Source organism: Rhinatrema bivittatum, chromosome 8, assembly GCF_901001135.1.
Source record: "Rhinatrema bivittatum chromosome 8, aRhiBiv1.1, whole genome shotgun sequence".
In the NCBI taxonomy this organism is placed as follows: Eukaryota; Metazoa; Chordata; class Amphibia; order Gymnophiona; family Rhinatrematidae; genus Rhinatrema; species Rhinatrema bivittatum.
The window spans coordinates 260,130,879-260,145,698 of NC_042622.1; the positions used below are offsets into that span (position 1 = coordinate 260,130,879).

Genomic DNA, 14,820 nt, shown 5'->3' on the forward strand with positions numbered 1-14,820 from the left:
CATTGAAATCATCGGTTCAGTGTGCTGCGGCAGTCAAAAAAAGCAAACAGAATGTTGGGAATTATTAGGAAGGGAATGGTGAATAAAACGGAAAATGTCATAATGCCTCTGTATCGCTCCATGGTGAGACCGCACCTTGAATACTGTGTACAATTCTGGTCGCCTCATCTCAAAAAAGATATAATTGCGATGGAGAAGGTACAGAGAAGGGCTACCAAAATGTTAAGGGAAATGGAACAGCTCCCCTATGAGGAAAGACTAAAGAGGTTAGGACTTTTCAGCTTGGAGAAGAGACGGCTGAGGGGGGATATGATAGAGATGTTTAAAATTATGAGAGGTCTAGAATGGGTAGATGTGAATCGGTTATTTACTCTTTCGGATAGTCGAAAGATAAGGGGGTGCTCCATGAAGTTAGCTTGGGGCACATTTAAAACTAATCAGAGAAAGTTCTTTTTTACTCAACGCACAATTAAACTCTGGAATTTGTTGCCAGAGGATGTGGTTAGTGCAGTTAGTGTAGCTGTGTTTAAAAAAAAGGATTGGATAAGTTCTTGGAGGAGAAGTCCATTACCTGCTATTAATTAAGTTGACTTAGAAAATAGCCACTGCTATTAATTGCATCAGTAGCATGGGATCTTCTTAGTGTTTGAGTAATTGCCAGGTTCTTATGGCCTGGATTGGCCACTGTTGGAAACAGGATGCTGGGCTTGATGGACCCTTGGTCTGACCCAGTATGGCATTTTCTTATGTTCTTATGTTCTTAATTAGCTTATCCAATCTTTGGATAAGCTAATGACATCATCCGGAGGAGACGCCCCCAAGGTTCCCGCCATGACGTGCTTAAGACTGGCCTGTGTGCACGCGCACCTAAGGGATTCCGAAGGCAAGATGGCGGTCGGCGGCGTCCGGGCCATCCAGGGAGGCCTGGGAGTTGTAGGCAGGCCAGCGATAGCTTGCAGAAGCCGCAAGTCTTCCCAACGGAGTCAAGGCTGTGAAGAAAGAGGTGAGCAACAGCAGTCGCAGCTGTCTGTGACCGACGGGCGTAACATTCTGAAACCAGAGGAAGATTCTACATTTTAAGATTACAAATGTCACTATGCATTTCAAGGCGCAATCACATCCTGCAGTAACCATGATGCTGTATGCTTGGGCAGAGACTTGAACCCCTCGTTCAAGTTTGGCGGAAGCAATCCTCATTTGTTTTTATTATTATTGAAGTAGAAAATGAATTGAAAAGATACTTCATGGGAGTCCTAAGCTCCCGATCATGCTGTGTTATTTGATTATTGTGTACTGTTCATGAAAGCGTGATCTAGTCAAGGTGGCAGTCGACTATGTCCTAATTTTGTCAATGAATGTAGAATTGCTCGTCCCAATTTAGCATTTTCAGCCGTGTGCAGGTCCAAGCAGTAGCAGGACGTGAATGTGTGAAGGGATGACCATGTGACATGGTTGGACATGTCTCAGGTGTGAAGGGATGACCATGTGACATGGTTGGACATGTCTCAGGTGTGCTGTCAAGGTGGCGACTGCCCTAAACTGATGAGCATTTGGATGGGAAGATAGGATTGAATTCTGTTTGTGGTAGCAGAATTGGATATACTGAGCAATCCAGCTGGAAATGGTACATTTAGCCACTAGTAAACCAGGTGCATGTGGATTAAAGGATACGAATAACTGAGAGGCCCTTGCCTGCGAATGGGTCCGTTGTTTGTAATAGGCCAACGCCCTTTTGCAGTCCAGTGTGTGCAAAAGTGCCTCTCTTTCGTTCGGATGTGGTTTTGGATAAAAAGTCAGCAGTTCTATCGATTGATTCAAGTGGAACTGTGAGACAACTTTAGGCAAGAACGAAGGATGAGTTCAAAGGATTACTTTATGATGGTAGAATTGAAGGTATGGGCTATAGTGAACTAGAGCCTGCAACTCACTGACTCTGCGAGCTGATGTTACCGCTACTAGGAAGACGACCTTCCACGTGAGGTATTTAATGTGAGCCGAGTTCATGGGTTCAAATGGTGAAAGCATCAGCTGTTCCAAGACCAGATTGGGGGGCCGTAAATGTGTGAGACCTTTAATAAAACAAGATATTATCAGGTGTGTAGATATCAGCTGACCTTGATGCGGTCTGTGGAACACTGCTATGGCACTGAGATGGACCCTGATGGAAGCAGTGGCCAGGCCTGCTACGTATAACGTGTGGAGGTAATCTAATAAGGCTTCAGGGGTACAGTCCAATGGGTCGATACCTTGTGAACCGCACCAGTTGGCATATCTTTTCCACTTGCAGTGATAATTCTTCCTAGTCGAAGGCTTTCGGGATGCCAGAATGACTTCCTGTACCCTGAAGGAAACACCTTGTTCTGTTAGGAGGATCCGCTCAACCTCCATGCTGTTAGGTGGAGGGAGGAGTGCATCGGGTGGAGGAGGGTTCCTTCCTCCTGAGATAGAAGATCTTCTTGGTCTGGTAACCAGAGTGGTGTGTCTATGGAAAGCTGCAGCAGGTGTGTATACCATGGTTGTCTTGGCCATGCGGGTGCAATCAGAATTAGTTACGCTGCATCTTGCATGCATTTCTGTATTGTTCTGGTTATCAGTGGAATTGGGGGAAAAGCGTAGAGCAGTCTCTCCATCCAGGGAATGAGGAAGGCATCTTGGGCCGTCCTTTGTGGGCTGGGCCATATTGAACAGAACCGAGTAACCTTCTTGTTGAATTCTGTGGCAAAGAGGTCCATGGTCAGTATCCCCCATTTTGCAAAAATTGTTTGCGCCACCCTCCGATTGAGCGACCATTTGTATGGATGAAATATTCAACTTAGTTTGTCTGCTCGAGTGTTGGCCACTCCGGGTAGGTATGTTGCTTGTAGCTGAATTGAATGATGTGCTGCCCACTCTAGAATGATGATCGTGTCCCTGCACAGGTTCCATGAACTGGACCCTCCTTGTTTGTTTATATAAAACATGGCTACTTGATTGTCAGTGTAGACCATGTTTTGTCGACCTCGCAGGTGAGTGACAAAGGTTCGCAATGCATACCCTATTACTCTGATTTCCAGTAGATTGATTTGAAAATGTTGTTCCTGCAAGGACCACAGGCCCTGTGTCTGAAGTTGATCGAGGTGTGCTTCCCACCCGTTGCGGGAAGTGTCTGTGGTGAGTACTGCATTGAGCGGAAACAGGTTGAATGGGGCGCCCTTGTTGAGCGTCGTCTTGTTCAACCACCAGTCTATGTCCTTTGTCATTTCTTGGGTTAAGGATAACCTCCATGTTAATGGTTGAGAGTGTTGTTTCCATTGCCGCTTTAGACCCCATTGTAAACGGCGCATGTGTAGCCTCATATTTGGTATTGTATGAATAGCCGCAGCCATGTGGCCCAATACTGTCAGGACTTGATGAGCTGATGGTGACTGCATGACTGAGCATCCGAAGGAGACGACGTATAAGGAGCTTCCTTTCTTCCGGCAGGAAAGCTCTGTTCCTGGTTGTTCCAGATGAGCTCCTATGAATTGTATAATTTGTGCAGGGTTGAGGTTAGATTTCTTGTTGTTGAGAACCAGACCCAATTTTCCCAGACAAGTGATCGTGTCTTGTAGCTGAGCATGCAGCGTATTGGGGCTGGAGGCTACTATTAACTTGCTGGTGGCTGAAAGGAATCAGTAAGTTTTTGCTTGGGACATTGACTTTTTTAAAAGTATTGGGGCAAAGTTAACTTTTTGGGAATATTATTTAGTGTGTTTGTGCCTTTAATAGTCAGAAAGGCAGTGAATAAACAAGTTAGACTGTTTGCATTTTTAAATAGTCAGTCAATAAGGTAGCAGTAGGTAGGCAGTGAATAAACAACATCAGTGCCCGGCGGGTCCAACTGCTCAGTCACAGCAACGATGTCAGGTATGTCGGCCATTTTAGAATATCCCCCTAACTCTTAGAACATAAGAACATAAGAAAATGCCATACTGGGTCAGACCAAGGGTCCATCAAGCCCAGCATCCTGTCTCCAACAGTGGCCAATCCAGGCCACAAGAACCTGGCAAGTACCCAAAAACTAAGTCTATTCCATGTAACCATTGCTAATGGCAGTGGCTATTCTCTAAGTGAACTTAATAGCAGGTAATGGACTTCTCCTCTTTCTCCTTCTCCTCCTTCTTCTTTCTCCTTCTTCGCCGGTTTGGATGCCATAGATGTAGAATGAACTGCCAAAAACACCGCAAAGCGAGGCACCACTTCAGGAAGGCTGCAATGCGGAGAAAGCCGGCCAAGTTGATCGACAAAGAGCACTGTAAAGTCGTGAAAAGGAGGAGATGGTCCCCGGAGAGATCAGGTACTGCGTCTGGTCTCTCTCACAGCATCACGTGACCAGCCACACACACACACAAATATATATATATATATATATATATATATATATATATATACACGTGTACACACACACCCTCTCATACATATGCTCCTTCTCTCAAATATTTTTGCACATTCACATGCTCCCCCACAAACACACATGCTCGCACTTGCACACTATTCTTCTTACATGCTCCTTCCCTCACAGAATGCTCACCAGTCCCTGACATGCATGCTCCACTGCTCACACAAATATACACACACACACACAGCCTCTCTCACAGACTCAATCACTCAGACATACATACAGGCACAGACACACCATCTCTCTCACTCACTCTCCTCCCCCCAGCACAAATAGTGGTAGAAGCAGTTTCCTTCTTCAGTTTGGACCATGGACAAGCCTTATCCTCCTACTCGGGGGGGGTGGGGTGATGTGCTGGCCACTTGCTTCAGCTCCCGATAGCTGCAGGGCCCTGCAGTTGCAGCGTACTATTGCTCAGGCGTCACAGCCTGATGCTTTTGTTTCCAACGGATGCATCTCCGTTCCACTCCAGCTGACCGCCACAATGCTACTCCAACTGTCTGAGCCACCATAATCCACCATGCTGCTGCAATTGGAATCTGCTGGCAGCCTCGTGGCCTCATTCAATATTCAGCAGCCAGCGGAATGAGATCTGCTGGCAGCCTCGTGGCCTCATTCAATCTTCAGCTGCCAGCAGGTTGGGATCCACCTGCTGCCTCACATCTTCAGCTGCTGGAGGGTTGGGATCCGCCGATGGTCTCGCAGCCTCTTCTGATCTTCAACCACCATCAGGTTGGGATATGCAGATGGTCCTGCAGCCTCTTCTGATCTTCAGCCTTTGCCATAGCTTCTTCTGATTATCTTCTGCTAGATTGATTTTAGCCCCTTTTGGTTGCCTCGCTCCTGGCAGCAAGGTGAAGTGGTCGCCGGACAGTTTGGGAAGCACTTTTTGCCACTCCAAAATGTTGCCCCCCCCCCCCCACCCATCGCATCCCCCTCCACAATTCCACTTCCTTTTTGACTACAAATTAAGCTCTGGCAGAACTAGAAAAGGTACAGAGAAGGGCAACCAAAATGATAAAGGGGATATAATAGCACCCCTATGAAAAAAGGCTAAAGAGATTATGGCTCTTCAACTGGGAGAAAATATGGCTGAGGGGAGATATTAGAAGTCTATAAAATCACAAATAGAGTGAAACAGGTAAATGTGAATCGTCGTTTACTCTTTCAAAGAATAAAAGACTAGGTGACACTGCATAAAGTTACTAAGTAGCACATATGAAAAAAAACAGAAAATATTTTCACTTAACGCATCATTAAGTTCTGTAATTCATTGCTGGAAGATGTAGTAAAGACAATTAGGTTAGCTGGGTTCAAAACGGTTTGCACAGGTTCTGGAGGAAAAGTCCATAAACAGTTACTAACCAAGTAGACTTGGGGAAAGCCAAGCAGTACAGAATCTAATATTTGGGATCCTATTACATACTCCTGACTTGGAGTGGAAATAAGATACTGGGCTTGATGAACCCTTGATCTGACCCAGTAGATCAGCTCTTATGAATTTATTTTTCTGTGTAAGGAAGATGAAATCTGGTTCCGGGTATTTCAGAGCTCGACTGTGCCCAAAGGAGGTGATTTCCTGTAAAGTCGATGCCAGTTGACTAATGATCTCATCTATGCCAGGAAGTGAATAGCTTTCTACAGAACTTGTATAAACTTGTGTTGGCGTCTCCTTCTCCCCAGGGCTGGTGCTTTCATTTGGCAAACTAGGTAGTTTCCTAGAGCACAAGACCTTGAAGGGAGGGGGCTGTCAAAATCCTATAAGCACAAGACCTCTGGGTGCTGGCAGAGCCCATCCCTCCAGCTGCCAAAAAGAAAAAAAGGCCTGGACTAGGACCACTGGTCAAGCCTGTCTCACAAATGGCTATGTGGGGGGCAGGGGAGAAGAGCCATGACTGCTGGCAGAGCCCATCCCGCTAACGGATGAAAAATGAAGAGATGTTGCCAGTAGGGAAGTCTAGGGGTAGGGGGGTTGCCTAGCGCATAAATTACCCTTGCACCAACTATGCTTCCCTACCTTTCTTATAGCATGATTTATGCACACAAACAAGCAGAAAAGAGCCAGCTGAGCTGCCTAGGTGCACTCAGAGTGACTAATGTAACTAACATGGGGGCCAATGAAATACAGTGCGCTCAGCCGAGCACACTGTTAACCCGCAGTCGGACGCGGGATAAATAGGCGCTAAGCCACCCCCTAATGCAATAGGGGGATTAGCGCCTATTTAACGCACATCCGACGCGGAGTGAATGAGATAACTCTCATCACATGCAAATGCACATGAATGAGCCTATTACTCATTCACTCCGAATGCAAAAAGCTAAATGTGCATCTGAGACGCACATTTATCACAGATATTATCGCCTGCCTGGAGCAGGCATTAATAGCTGAGTACATTGAAAAGAAGTACAGAAAAGCAGAAAAAACTGCTTTTCTGTACTTTCTTAAAGTAAAAAAAATAAAATAGAATAACTCGGCAGTCTGCCGAGTTATTCTATTGATAAACTGGGAAAGAGTTGGTTTGGAGGAGAGGACTAAATGGTGGAGTCTGATTGGTGGGAGAGGTAAGTGGGAGTTGAGACTGGCTGGGATGAGGTGGGGGAGATTGTATTGGGGAGATGGACTGGAGAAGGGGGCAAGAGCCAGATGGAGACGGGCTGGGAGGGACAGAATTTGTAGGGGGCAGATGGTCTAAAAGCTAGAGAGCGGATTTCGTGGGGCCGATGCAATTATGTGCGCTGAAAGCGGGAGCTGACTTTTCAGCGCCCGCTTTTTTAACACAGGCATGGCGCCCGCAAGTGGGTGCCATGCAATATGCAAATTAGGGGGTGCGCGACCTTAGCGCCTCCTTCCTAACGCGACTCACCGCGCCTGCTGGTTATGAAGACCGACGTCGGTAAACTCGGTGTCGGTTTTCATAACCGGCCGTCTGCCGGTTATGAAAACCGAGGCTGAGTTTACCGACGTCGGTCTTCATAACCAGCAGGCGCGGTGAGTCGCGTTAGGAAGGAGGCGCTAAGGTCGCGCACCCCCTAATTTGCATATTGCATGGCACCCACTTGCGGGCGCCATGCCTGTGTTAAAAAAGCGGGCGCTGAAAAGTCAGCTCCCGCTTTCAGCGCACATAATTGCATCGGCCCCACGAAATCCGCTCTCTAGCTTTTAGACCATCTGCCCCCTACAAATTCTGTCCCTCCCAGCCCGTCTCCATCTGGCTCTTGCCCCCTTCTCCAGTCCATCTCCCCAATACATTCTCCCCCACCTCATCCCAGCCAGTCTCAACTCCCACTTACCTCTCCCACCAATCAGACTCCACCATTTAGTCCTCTCCTCCAAACCAACTCTTACCCAGTTTATCAATCCCCATCCCCCTTCATTGAAGGCTTACTGCCGATACCACCTCCATAACATCTATCCTGTTTTCCCCTGGCATCCTGTTGCTCTTAAGGAGTTTGAGCCACATGGGGCCCAAACACCTGCATTGCTCTTACAGTAATAGCATGGTAGATCAGGTACTAAGGATGTGCTTTTTATTTCATTTTATTTTGAAAATGAAACAAAAAAAATGAATGACATTTTGTTCGGATTTCGTTTTTAAATCAGCAGCTACTCGTAGGTCCCCTCCCCCTGCCATCACAAAACACAGCACCTTCCAACCTTCCACTTTGAAAATAAATAGTAAATAAGCCCTCATCTCATTGCCCCCACACCTTCCCAAACTTCTTTTACCCCAATCTGTAGTGTGAAATGGGGATAGGAGACATTTCCAATCGTCCCTGCCTTGGTTGTGCCTGTTCCAGAATGGCGCCGGCTGACCAGGTGGCATGGGTATGGATGGCAAACATAAAAAATGGTGCTGACCTCAGGTCTGCCATGCCATTCTGGAATAGGCAATGACAGGGAAAGAGCAACTGGGGAATTTCACACTACAGATAAGGTAAGTGGGGTCCAGGGAGGAAGCAATGCAGAGAGGCCCTGGGGAGGTTTACATTGTGTTTTGTTTGTTTTAAATACACAAAAAAGAAAACCAAAGAAATTAAATGAAATGGAAACTAAAATTAAACAAAAAGGTTTCCTATGTACATCTCTTACTGGCTACAGCATGGCTTAAACTCACTGAGAACCGAATGGTGCAAGTATACGATTGAACAGCTCTGCTGGAGGCAGTGCTGGAGCAAACCTCCAGAGAATGTGGGAGGAGAGTGTGTAGTGGGGGGAAGAAAGTTAGGGAGCCATACTTGGAGGTCGATGAGGGCCACCACTGGCTCCTGGCCTTACAATGTATTTATTTTTTATTTATTTAAACATTTTAATATACCGGCATTAGTTGTGGACATCATGTCGGTTTACAATAAACAGGTTAAGCTTGGAAATTACATTTTAACAGGGAAGTCAAACTGGGAGAGGGGATAGTGAAAGATAGCTGAGAAAGGATAGGATAACAAAACATGGTTCCTCAAGATGAGGAAAGGGAGTATAACAAAATATAGTTCCTCAATATGAGGAAAGGAGTAGAAGTATTGTGGTCTACTTTGGCACGGAGGGATAGCTTTTTATTCTGGGTAGGCTTGGTTGAATAACCATGTTTTTAATTTCTTTTTGAAGTTGTTCATACATGGTTCAAGGCGTATGTCAGGCGGTAGCGTGTTCCAATGAGTAGGACCTGCAATCGAAAGGGCACGATCGCGTGTGGAAGAGAGATGGGCTGCTTTCAGGGAGGGCACAAGTAGGGTGCCTGAGTTGGCCATTCTGGTGGGTCGATTGGCCTTAGGAGTTGTAAATGGGAAATCTAACCAGTTGGAGTTGTGAGTGTGAATTGCTTTGTGGATTATGGTGAGGGTTTTGTAGATAATGCGTGATGCTATGGGGAGCCAGTGTAAGTCTCTGAGGATAGGGGTGATGTGATCATATTTGCGGGAGTTTGCAATGAGCCTCGCTGCCGCATGTTGCAACATTTGAAGAGGTTTAATGGCAGAGTGGGGGAGCCCTATGAGTAAAGCATTGCAGTAGTCTATTTTGGATGTGATGGTGGCCTGGATAACAGTACGGAAATCTTGGGTGTGTAAGAGAGGTCTGAGTTTTTTAAGCACATTAAAAAACTTAAAAAACATTAAGTGCACATTTAAGTGCTTAAAAAGTGCTTAAAAAACAATGATGAACACTGGGATAAAGAGTGACTTTAGCTGGGCTAGTTGAGCTGGCTGGGAGATGATTAGCTGGGTGGCTAATTATCTGTGTGGGTTAAGGGAGTTGAGACTGATGGAAGACTGCTGGGGATGGGAAGGGGTTGAGAGAGGGGAAGACTGGAGATAAGGTTGGGGCATTGAGACAGAAACAGAGGGAGCAACAGTACATCAATGGACTGCTTTGGTAAGCTTCCACTCCTCGCAGCCTTCATAAATCCAGCTCTAAATGCAGCAGACCTTGGAGGGAGGCGCCAGTGGCTGGAAAGATCTCTGAATCTCTCTGTCATCACCTAGCAAGGTTTTAAGAGCTCTTGGTCACTGGCTTTTAAATTTTCAGGAGACTGTCTAGATCCAAAGACAATTTGCTTAAGGAGCAGTGGACCAGAGATAAAAGAAGGGGGCTGATATTCCTACTCTGATGCAGCTGCTCTGAGGTGGCCAGGGCATGGTTTACATAAGCCAAGACAGACAAACTATAGCCTAAGCTCAGTCAGGCCGATCCAATAAATCTGTGCGGAAAACGGGCGTTCAGTGTTGAGCACTCGCTTTCCTAATGCGTGCCCAGCCACCTCTCCTGGGCGTGCGATCGAATATTTAAATGAGGGGTTGTGCTAAAAAGGAGGCGCTAGGACAAATGTGCGCCCCTAGCACCTCTTTGGCAGTGGGCACCCAGGAAAGGTGGCTGTCAGTGGGTTAGGTAAAATTGAGCGTCCATTTTCCTAACCTGACCGTGGCACACTTTTTTTTTTTTTTTTTTTTTTTTTAAACATTCTTGTCCTTTTAGTTCCTTCGACTTAATATCACCACGATATTAAGTCGGAGGAAGGTAAAAACGTGAATGTTGGGTGCACTTTGAATTGGGGGAGAATAGCTGATAGCCTCATCAACATGCATTTGCATGAGATGAGCGCTATTAGTTTTGTGGGGGGGGGGAAGGGGTTGGACACACGTTTTGGGCACACTAATCCCCTTATAGAATAAGGGGTTGTGGGCAAGCGTCCAAAACCCACATCCAACCTTAGGTTAAACACTGTGCTTGGCTGAGCGCACTTGTATTGCATTGGCCTGAGTGGGAGTAAAAGTCATCGGGCCCAGGAAGCATTGGGTGAGAGCATGAGATGCAGCAAGCTGTCAGGTTAGCTGGAGTGACGACCACAGAGCACAGGAAGCACTGTGGGGTGGCCAGAGCAGCTGAGAGAAATAGGGACAAAGAAAGAGGTGTGTTGGGGTCATTTTGACAAACTTAGGAAGCATTTCTGCGTGGAGCAGAGTTGTACTTCCACCCTGCAGACTGGAGCCCTTTGGTTTATTACTGCACACTCCTAAAGATTGTAATGCATTTTTAATGCCTTTATATAGTTATATCATCCTCTCTCTCTCCCTCCTCTTGGCAGATTCAGAGGCACTTGTACCCACAGTTAGATCTTCCCCGCCCCCCAACTTGACCTCCAAGAATAGCTCCATACTTCACTCAGTGTGGCCTTCGGGCCAAAATGCTCGTCCACCTATACTTTAGGAGATACTAGACACAAAGCCGCAAGGACTTCGGCGCCTCGGCAAGGCGTAGCTTCCTCAGTCTGCGCCCTCCCTCAGGTCAACCCCGACAGGCAGCTCCGGTTCTGATTTTGCCAGATTGCATACTAAGAATTGTAGTTTCATACTGAAATCAGTAAGAGGTGCGGGCATGCTAAATTGCCAGGCCAATAAAGTTGTGCGGTCAAAGTACTAAACAAATCGAGGAGAAAGGAGGCAGAGTGCAAACCAGGAAGGGTTCAGCATGTCACAGGTGACCTGGATCGGGGGCGGAGATCCCGCCCCTTTCTCCCTTCCCCTGCTTCTCAGCCACGCTTCTTACATTTCGCTTCCTTCCAGCTGCCAGAGTCGGAGCTCAGGTCCGGCTTCCCGCTGCTCTTGGTGGCCATGGCGGCGAAGGTTCGGCGAGGAGCCGCGAGGGCAAGAGTGACGGGCGGTTGGTAAAAGAGAAGCCGGCGGGTGGCGAGGAGAAGAGGCGGGAAGCGCGCGGCAGCGCACCCGGAGCCGGAGGCAGCGGCTCGCGCCCGCCGCGGATCGAGTCTGACGGGGCCCGGGGATCTCGTGCTCAGCACCCGCAGCCCAACAGCGGCCCTTGCCAGAATGCCAGCCCCCATCCCTTTATAGCATTCGTTAAAAAAAAGGTGGGGAGCGAAAGCAAAAGAATGTCCCCGCCCGCCCTGAGCCTGCAGCTGCCACTCCTCCCTGTGCCAACCTCGGACTTTCCTTTTATAACCTACTGAGACGAGGTTGGCTGCAGGAGCTCGGCCCCCCGACGGGCTTAGTACCCTGGGAAATGTAGTCCCCCGCCCACTTGGAGCTCTGCCTCCAAGTAGGGGTTAAAAAAGCATAAGCCTCTGGTCCGTCAATAAACACTACTAGCTAATTTATCCTCGCGGCGGGCCCAAACATTGCTATAATGTAATTTGGACATTCTCACTTAGCCTTATTGTGAGTGATTAAAAAAAAAAAATCAAATGAAACCCCGGCGACCAATCAGAAAACTTCTGAGCCAGCAAAGCGACTGGCTGCTAACTATAATAAAACAAAGTCCCAATTAATACAGACCATGTCTCTTTCCCCAGTTATAAAAGTAGATTAACACATAAATAATAAAACGGTCCAATTCGTTTACACTGTAGGTATGAATGATCTAATAAGCTCACTCTGACTGTATAAATAGATATAGATATAAAAGGCTTGTATCAGTCTGTTGGTCATACTGTCGAGACTGTCTGTGGCCACCAGGTGGCGCCAGGAACAGTGAAGGTGCACTATATAAAGAATGCTCTGCAAAGCCCTGTTACGTGAACACACATAGGCGCAGACAAACACAGACAGTGCATTAGGCACCCATACACACACGCTCCCAAACAGGAATAGGCACTCACACAGACAGGCAGAGGTATACACACATAGGCACAGGCACACCCTCGTACAGACTATTATAGACCAGACTACCCAAGCAACGCCACGCACTTTTCACTAGTTTTTATATTTATTTTGAAAATGTGTATGTCGTCTATACACAGCTCTAGGCAGTTTACAAAAAAAAACATTCATAATATCACATAAAAAGCATAAAAGACTGGATCTGTCAAAAAAAACCCATAAAAATATAACATTAAAAAATACACGTTTATCACCTCTGGTATGATTTTAAGAACCCTCCCAAGAGCAACGGGCCTCAGAAATCAGCAAAAGCCTGTCAACATTTTTTTAAAGTCTTAAAAATTTTTTTTAAAGTCTTGGTACAATCAGTAAGCCGTATCTCTATTGGCAAAAGTTCCAAAGAACCAGTCTAGCAACTAAACAAATTCTTTCCAGAGACTCAATCAGTCTAATTAAACAGAGAGGATATGCCGCAGCCCTATCTGAGATGATCTTAAAATTCATGTTGTGCTGTAAATATGCAGCATTTGGGTTACCCAGGGTAATGAGTCAACGCTTAGCAGTTCATGTATTAGCAGTGCCATCTTATACTTTACCTACTTCTCAACAGCTAACCAGTGCAATTCGTTTAGTGTTGGAGAAATATGCTCTCTTCGGCCAATTCCAGAAATCAACCAAGTGACCAACTGTTGCAACACCTGCAGGGCGCATAACAGCATTTTAGGTAAAACTATCAATAAAACATTACAATAGTCCCAAGGTGGGCAGCAGTAAAACTTGTATCACTGATCTGAGCTCATCTGTCTCTAGCAAGCTAGTGATCTTGCTAGTCAAAGCTTATAATAACCAGACCTCATAACTGGTTAGATATGGGCAGACATTTGTATGTGAATATCGACAGTAACCCCTAAACCAGGGGTCAGGAACCTATGGCTCGGGAGCCAGATATGGCTCTTTTGATGGCTGCATCTGGCTCGCAGACAAATCTTTAATAAAAAAGTAAAAATCTAACAAAATCCCCCACCCTCCTGACACCCCCCAAGATCTCCAAAATTAATTTACTACAACCCCCACCCTCCTGACCCCCCCAAGACCTGCCAAAAGTCCCTGGTGGTCCAGCGGGGGTCCGGGAGCGATCTCCTGGACTTGGGCTGTCGGCTGCCAGTAGTCAAAATGGCGCCGACGGCCCTTTGCCCTCACTATGTCACTGGGGTCGACCAATGGCGGCAATAGCCCCTGTGACATAGTAAGGGCAAAGGGCCGTCAGCTGCCAGTAATCAAAATGGCGTCGACGGCCCTTTGCCCTTACTATGTCATAGGGGCTACCGCCGCCATTGGTCGACCCCAGTGACATAGTGAGGGCAAAGGGCCATCGGTGCCATTTTGACTACTGGCAGCCGACAGCCCAAGTCCAGGAGATCGCTCCCGGAGCCCCGCTGGACCACCAGGGACTTTTGGCAGGTCTTGGGGGGGCGTCAGGAGGGTGGAGGTTGTAGTAAATTAATTTTGGAGGTCTTGGGGGGCATCAGGAGGGTGGGGGTTTTTGTTAGATTTTTACTTTTTTATTAAAGATTTGTCTGCGAGCCCTGGACCCCCGCTGGATCACCAGGGACTTTTGGCAGGTCTTGGGGGGGGGGGGGGGTAGGGGGGTGGGGGGTTGTAGTAAATTAATTTGGCAGGTCTTGGGGGCGTCAGGAGAGTAGGGGGTTGTAGTAAATTAATTTGGTAGGTCTTGGGGGAGTCAGGAGGGTGGGGGGTTGTAGTTAGTATGGCTCTTACGGAATTACATTTTAAAATATGTGGCGTTTATGGCTCTCTCAGCCAAAAAGGTTCCTGACCCCTGCCCTAAACTCTTTACCTGAGATACTACTGGAATAACTAAATCTTCAAAAGCAAACAAATCAATGACCACCAATCTTTGCAAAACTATCACTTCTTATTTTAATTAAAAGGTTTGTGTCTTATCTGTCGGTAAGTCACAATGTCACCAGGTGGCACTCTAAACAGTAGAAGATGCACTATGCAAAGACAATATGCTCTGTCTGTGTAACATTTGGCTGGCCACAGAAAGGCCCTGCGACCGGCCATACTCACCCCCGATGCCATTGCTCACACAGTGGCAAGGACGCCGCCATCTTGCCTTCTCCTCAGGTCCCCTTAGGTGCGCACTGAATGATAAGGACCCTGCAGTGGGAAACAGCAGCGGCGCCGGAGCTGGAGATTTAAACCCTAAGTGTGCTTTAAACTAGAGCCTCAGCAACAGGTTCTCCTGCTCTTGCAGCGCATATTGCTTCGCT

General features: G+C 47.0%; 1 protein-coding gene across 2 annotated transcripts in view; it reads right to left on the reverse strand.

Moving 5' to 3' along the window:
* MACROD1 (mono-ADP ribosylhydrolase 1) overlaps window positions 1-11,842 on the reverse strand; it is a 1,081,925-nt gene extending 1,070,083 nt beyond the window's left edge. For both annotated transcript variants that reach the window (XM_029614733.1, XM_029614734.1), the window contains exon 1: window positions 11,457-11,842. In XM_029614733.1, coding sequence (XP_029470593.1) covers window positions 11,457-11,748 — 292 coding nt within the window. In that variant the 5' untranslated portion in view covers window positions 11,749-11,842. The remainder of the gene's footprint in view (window positions 1-11,456) is intronic.
* Between the last annotated feature and the right edge of the window lie 2,978 nt (window positions 11,843-14,820).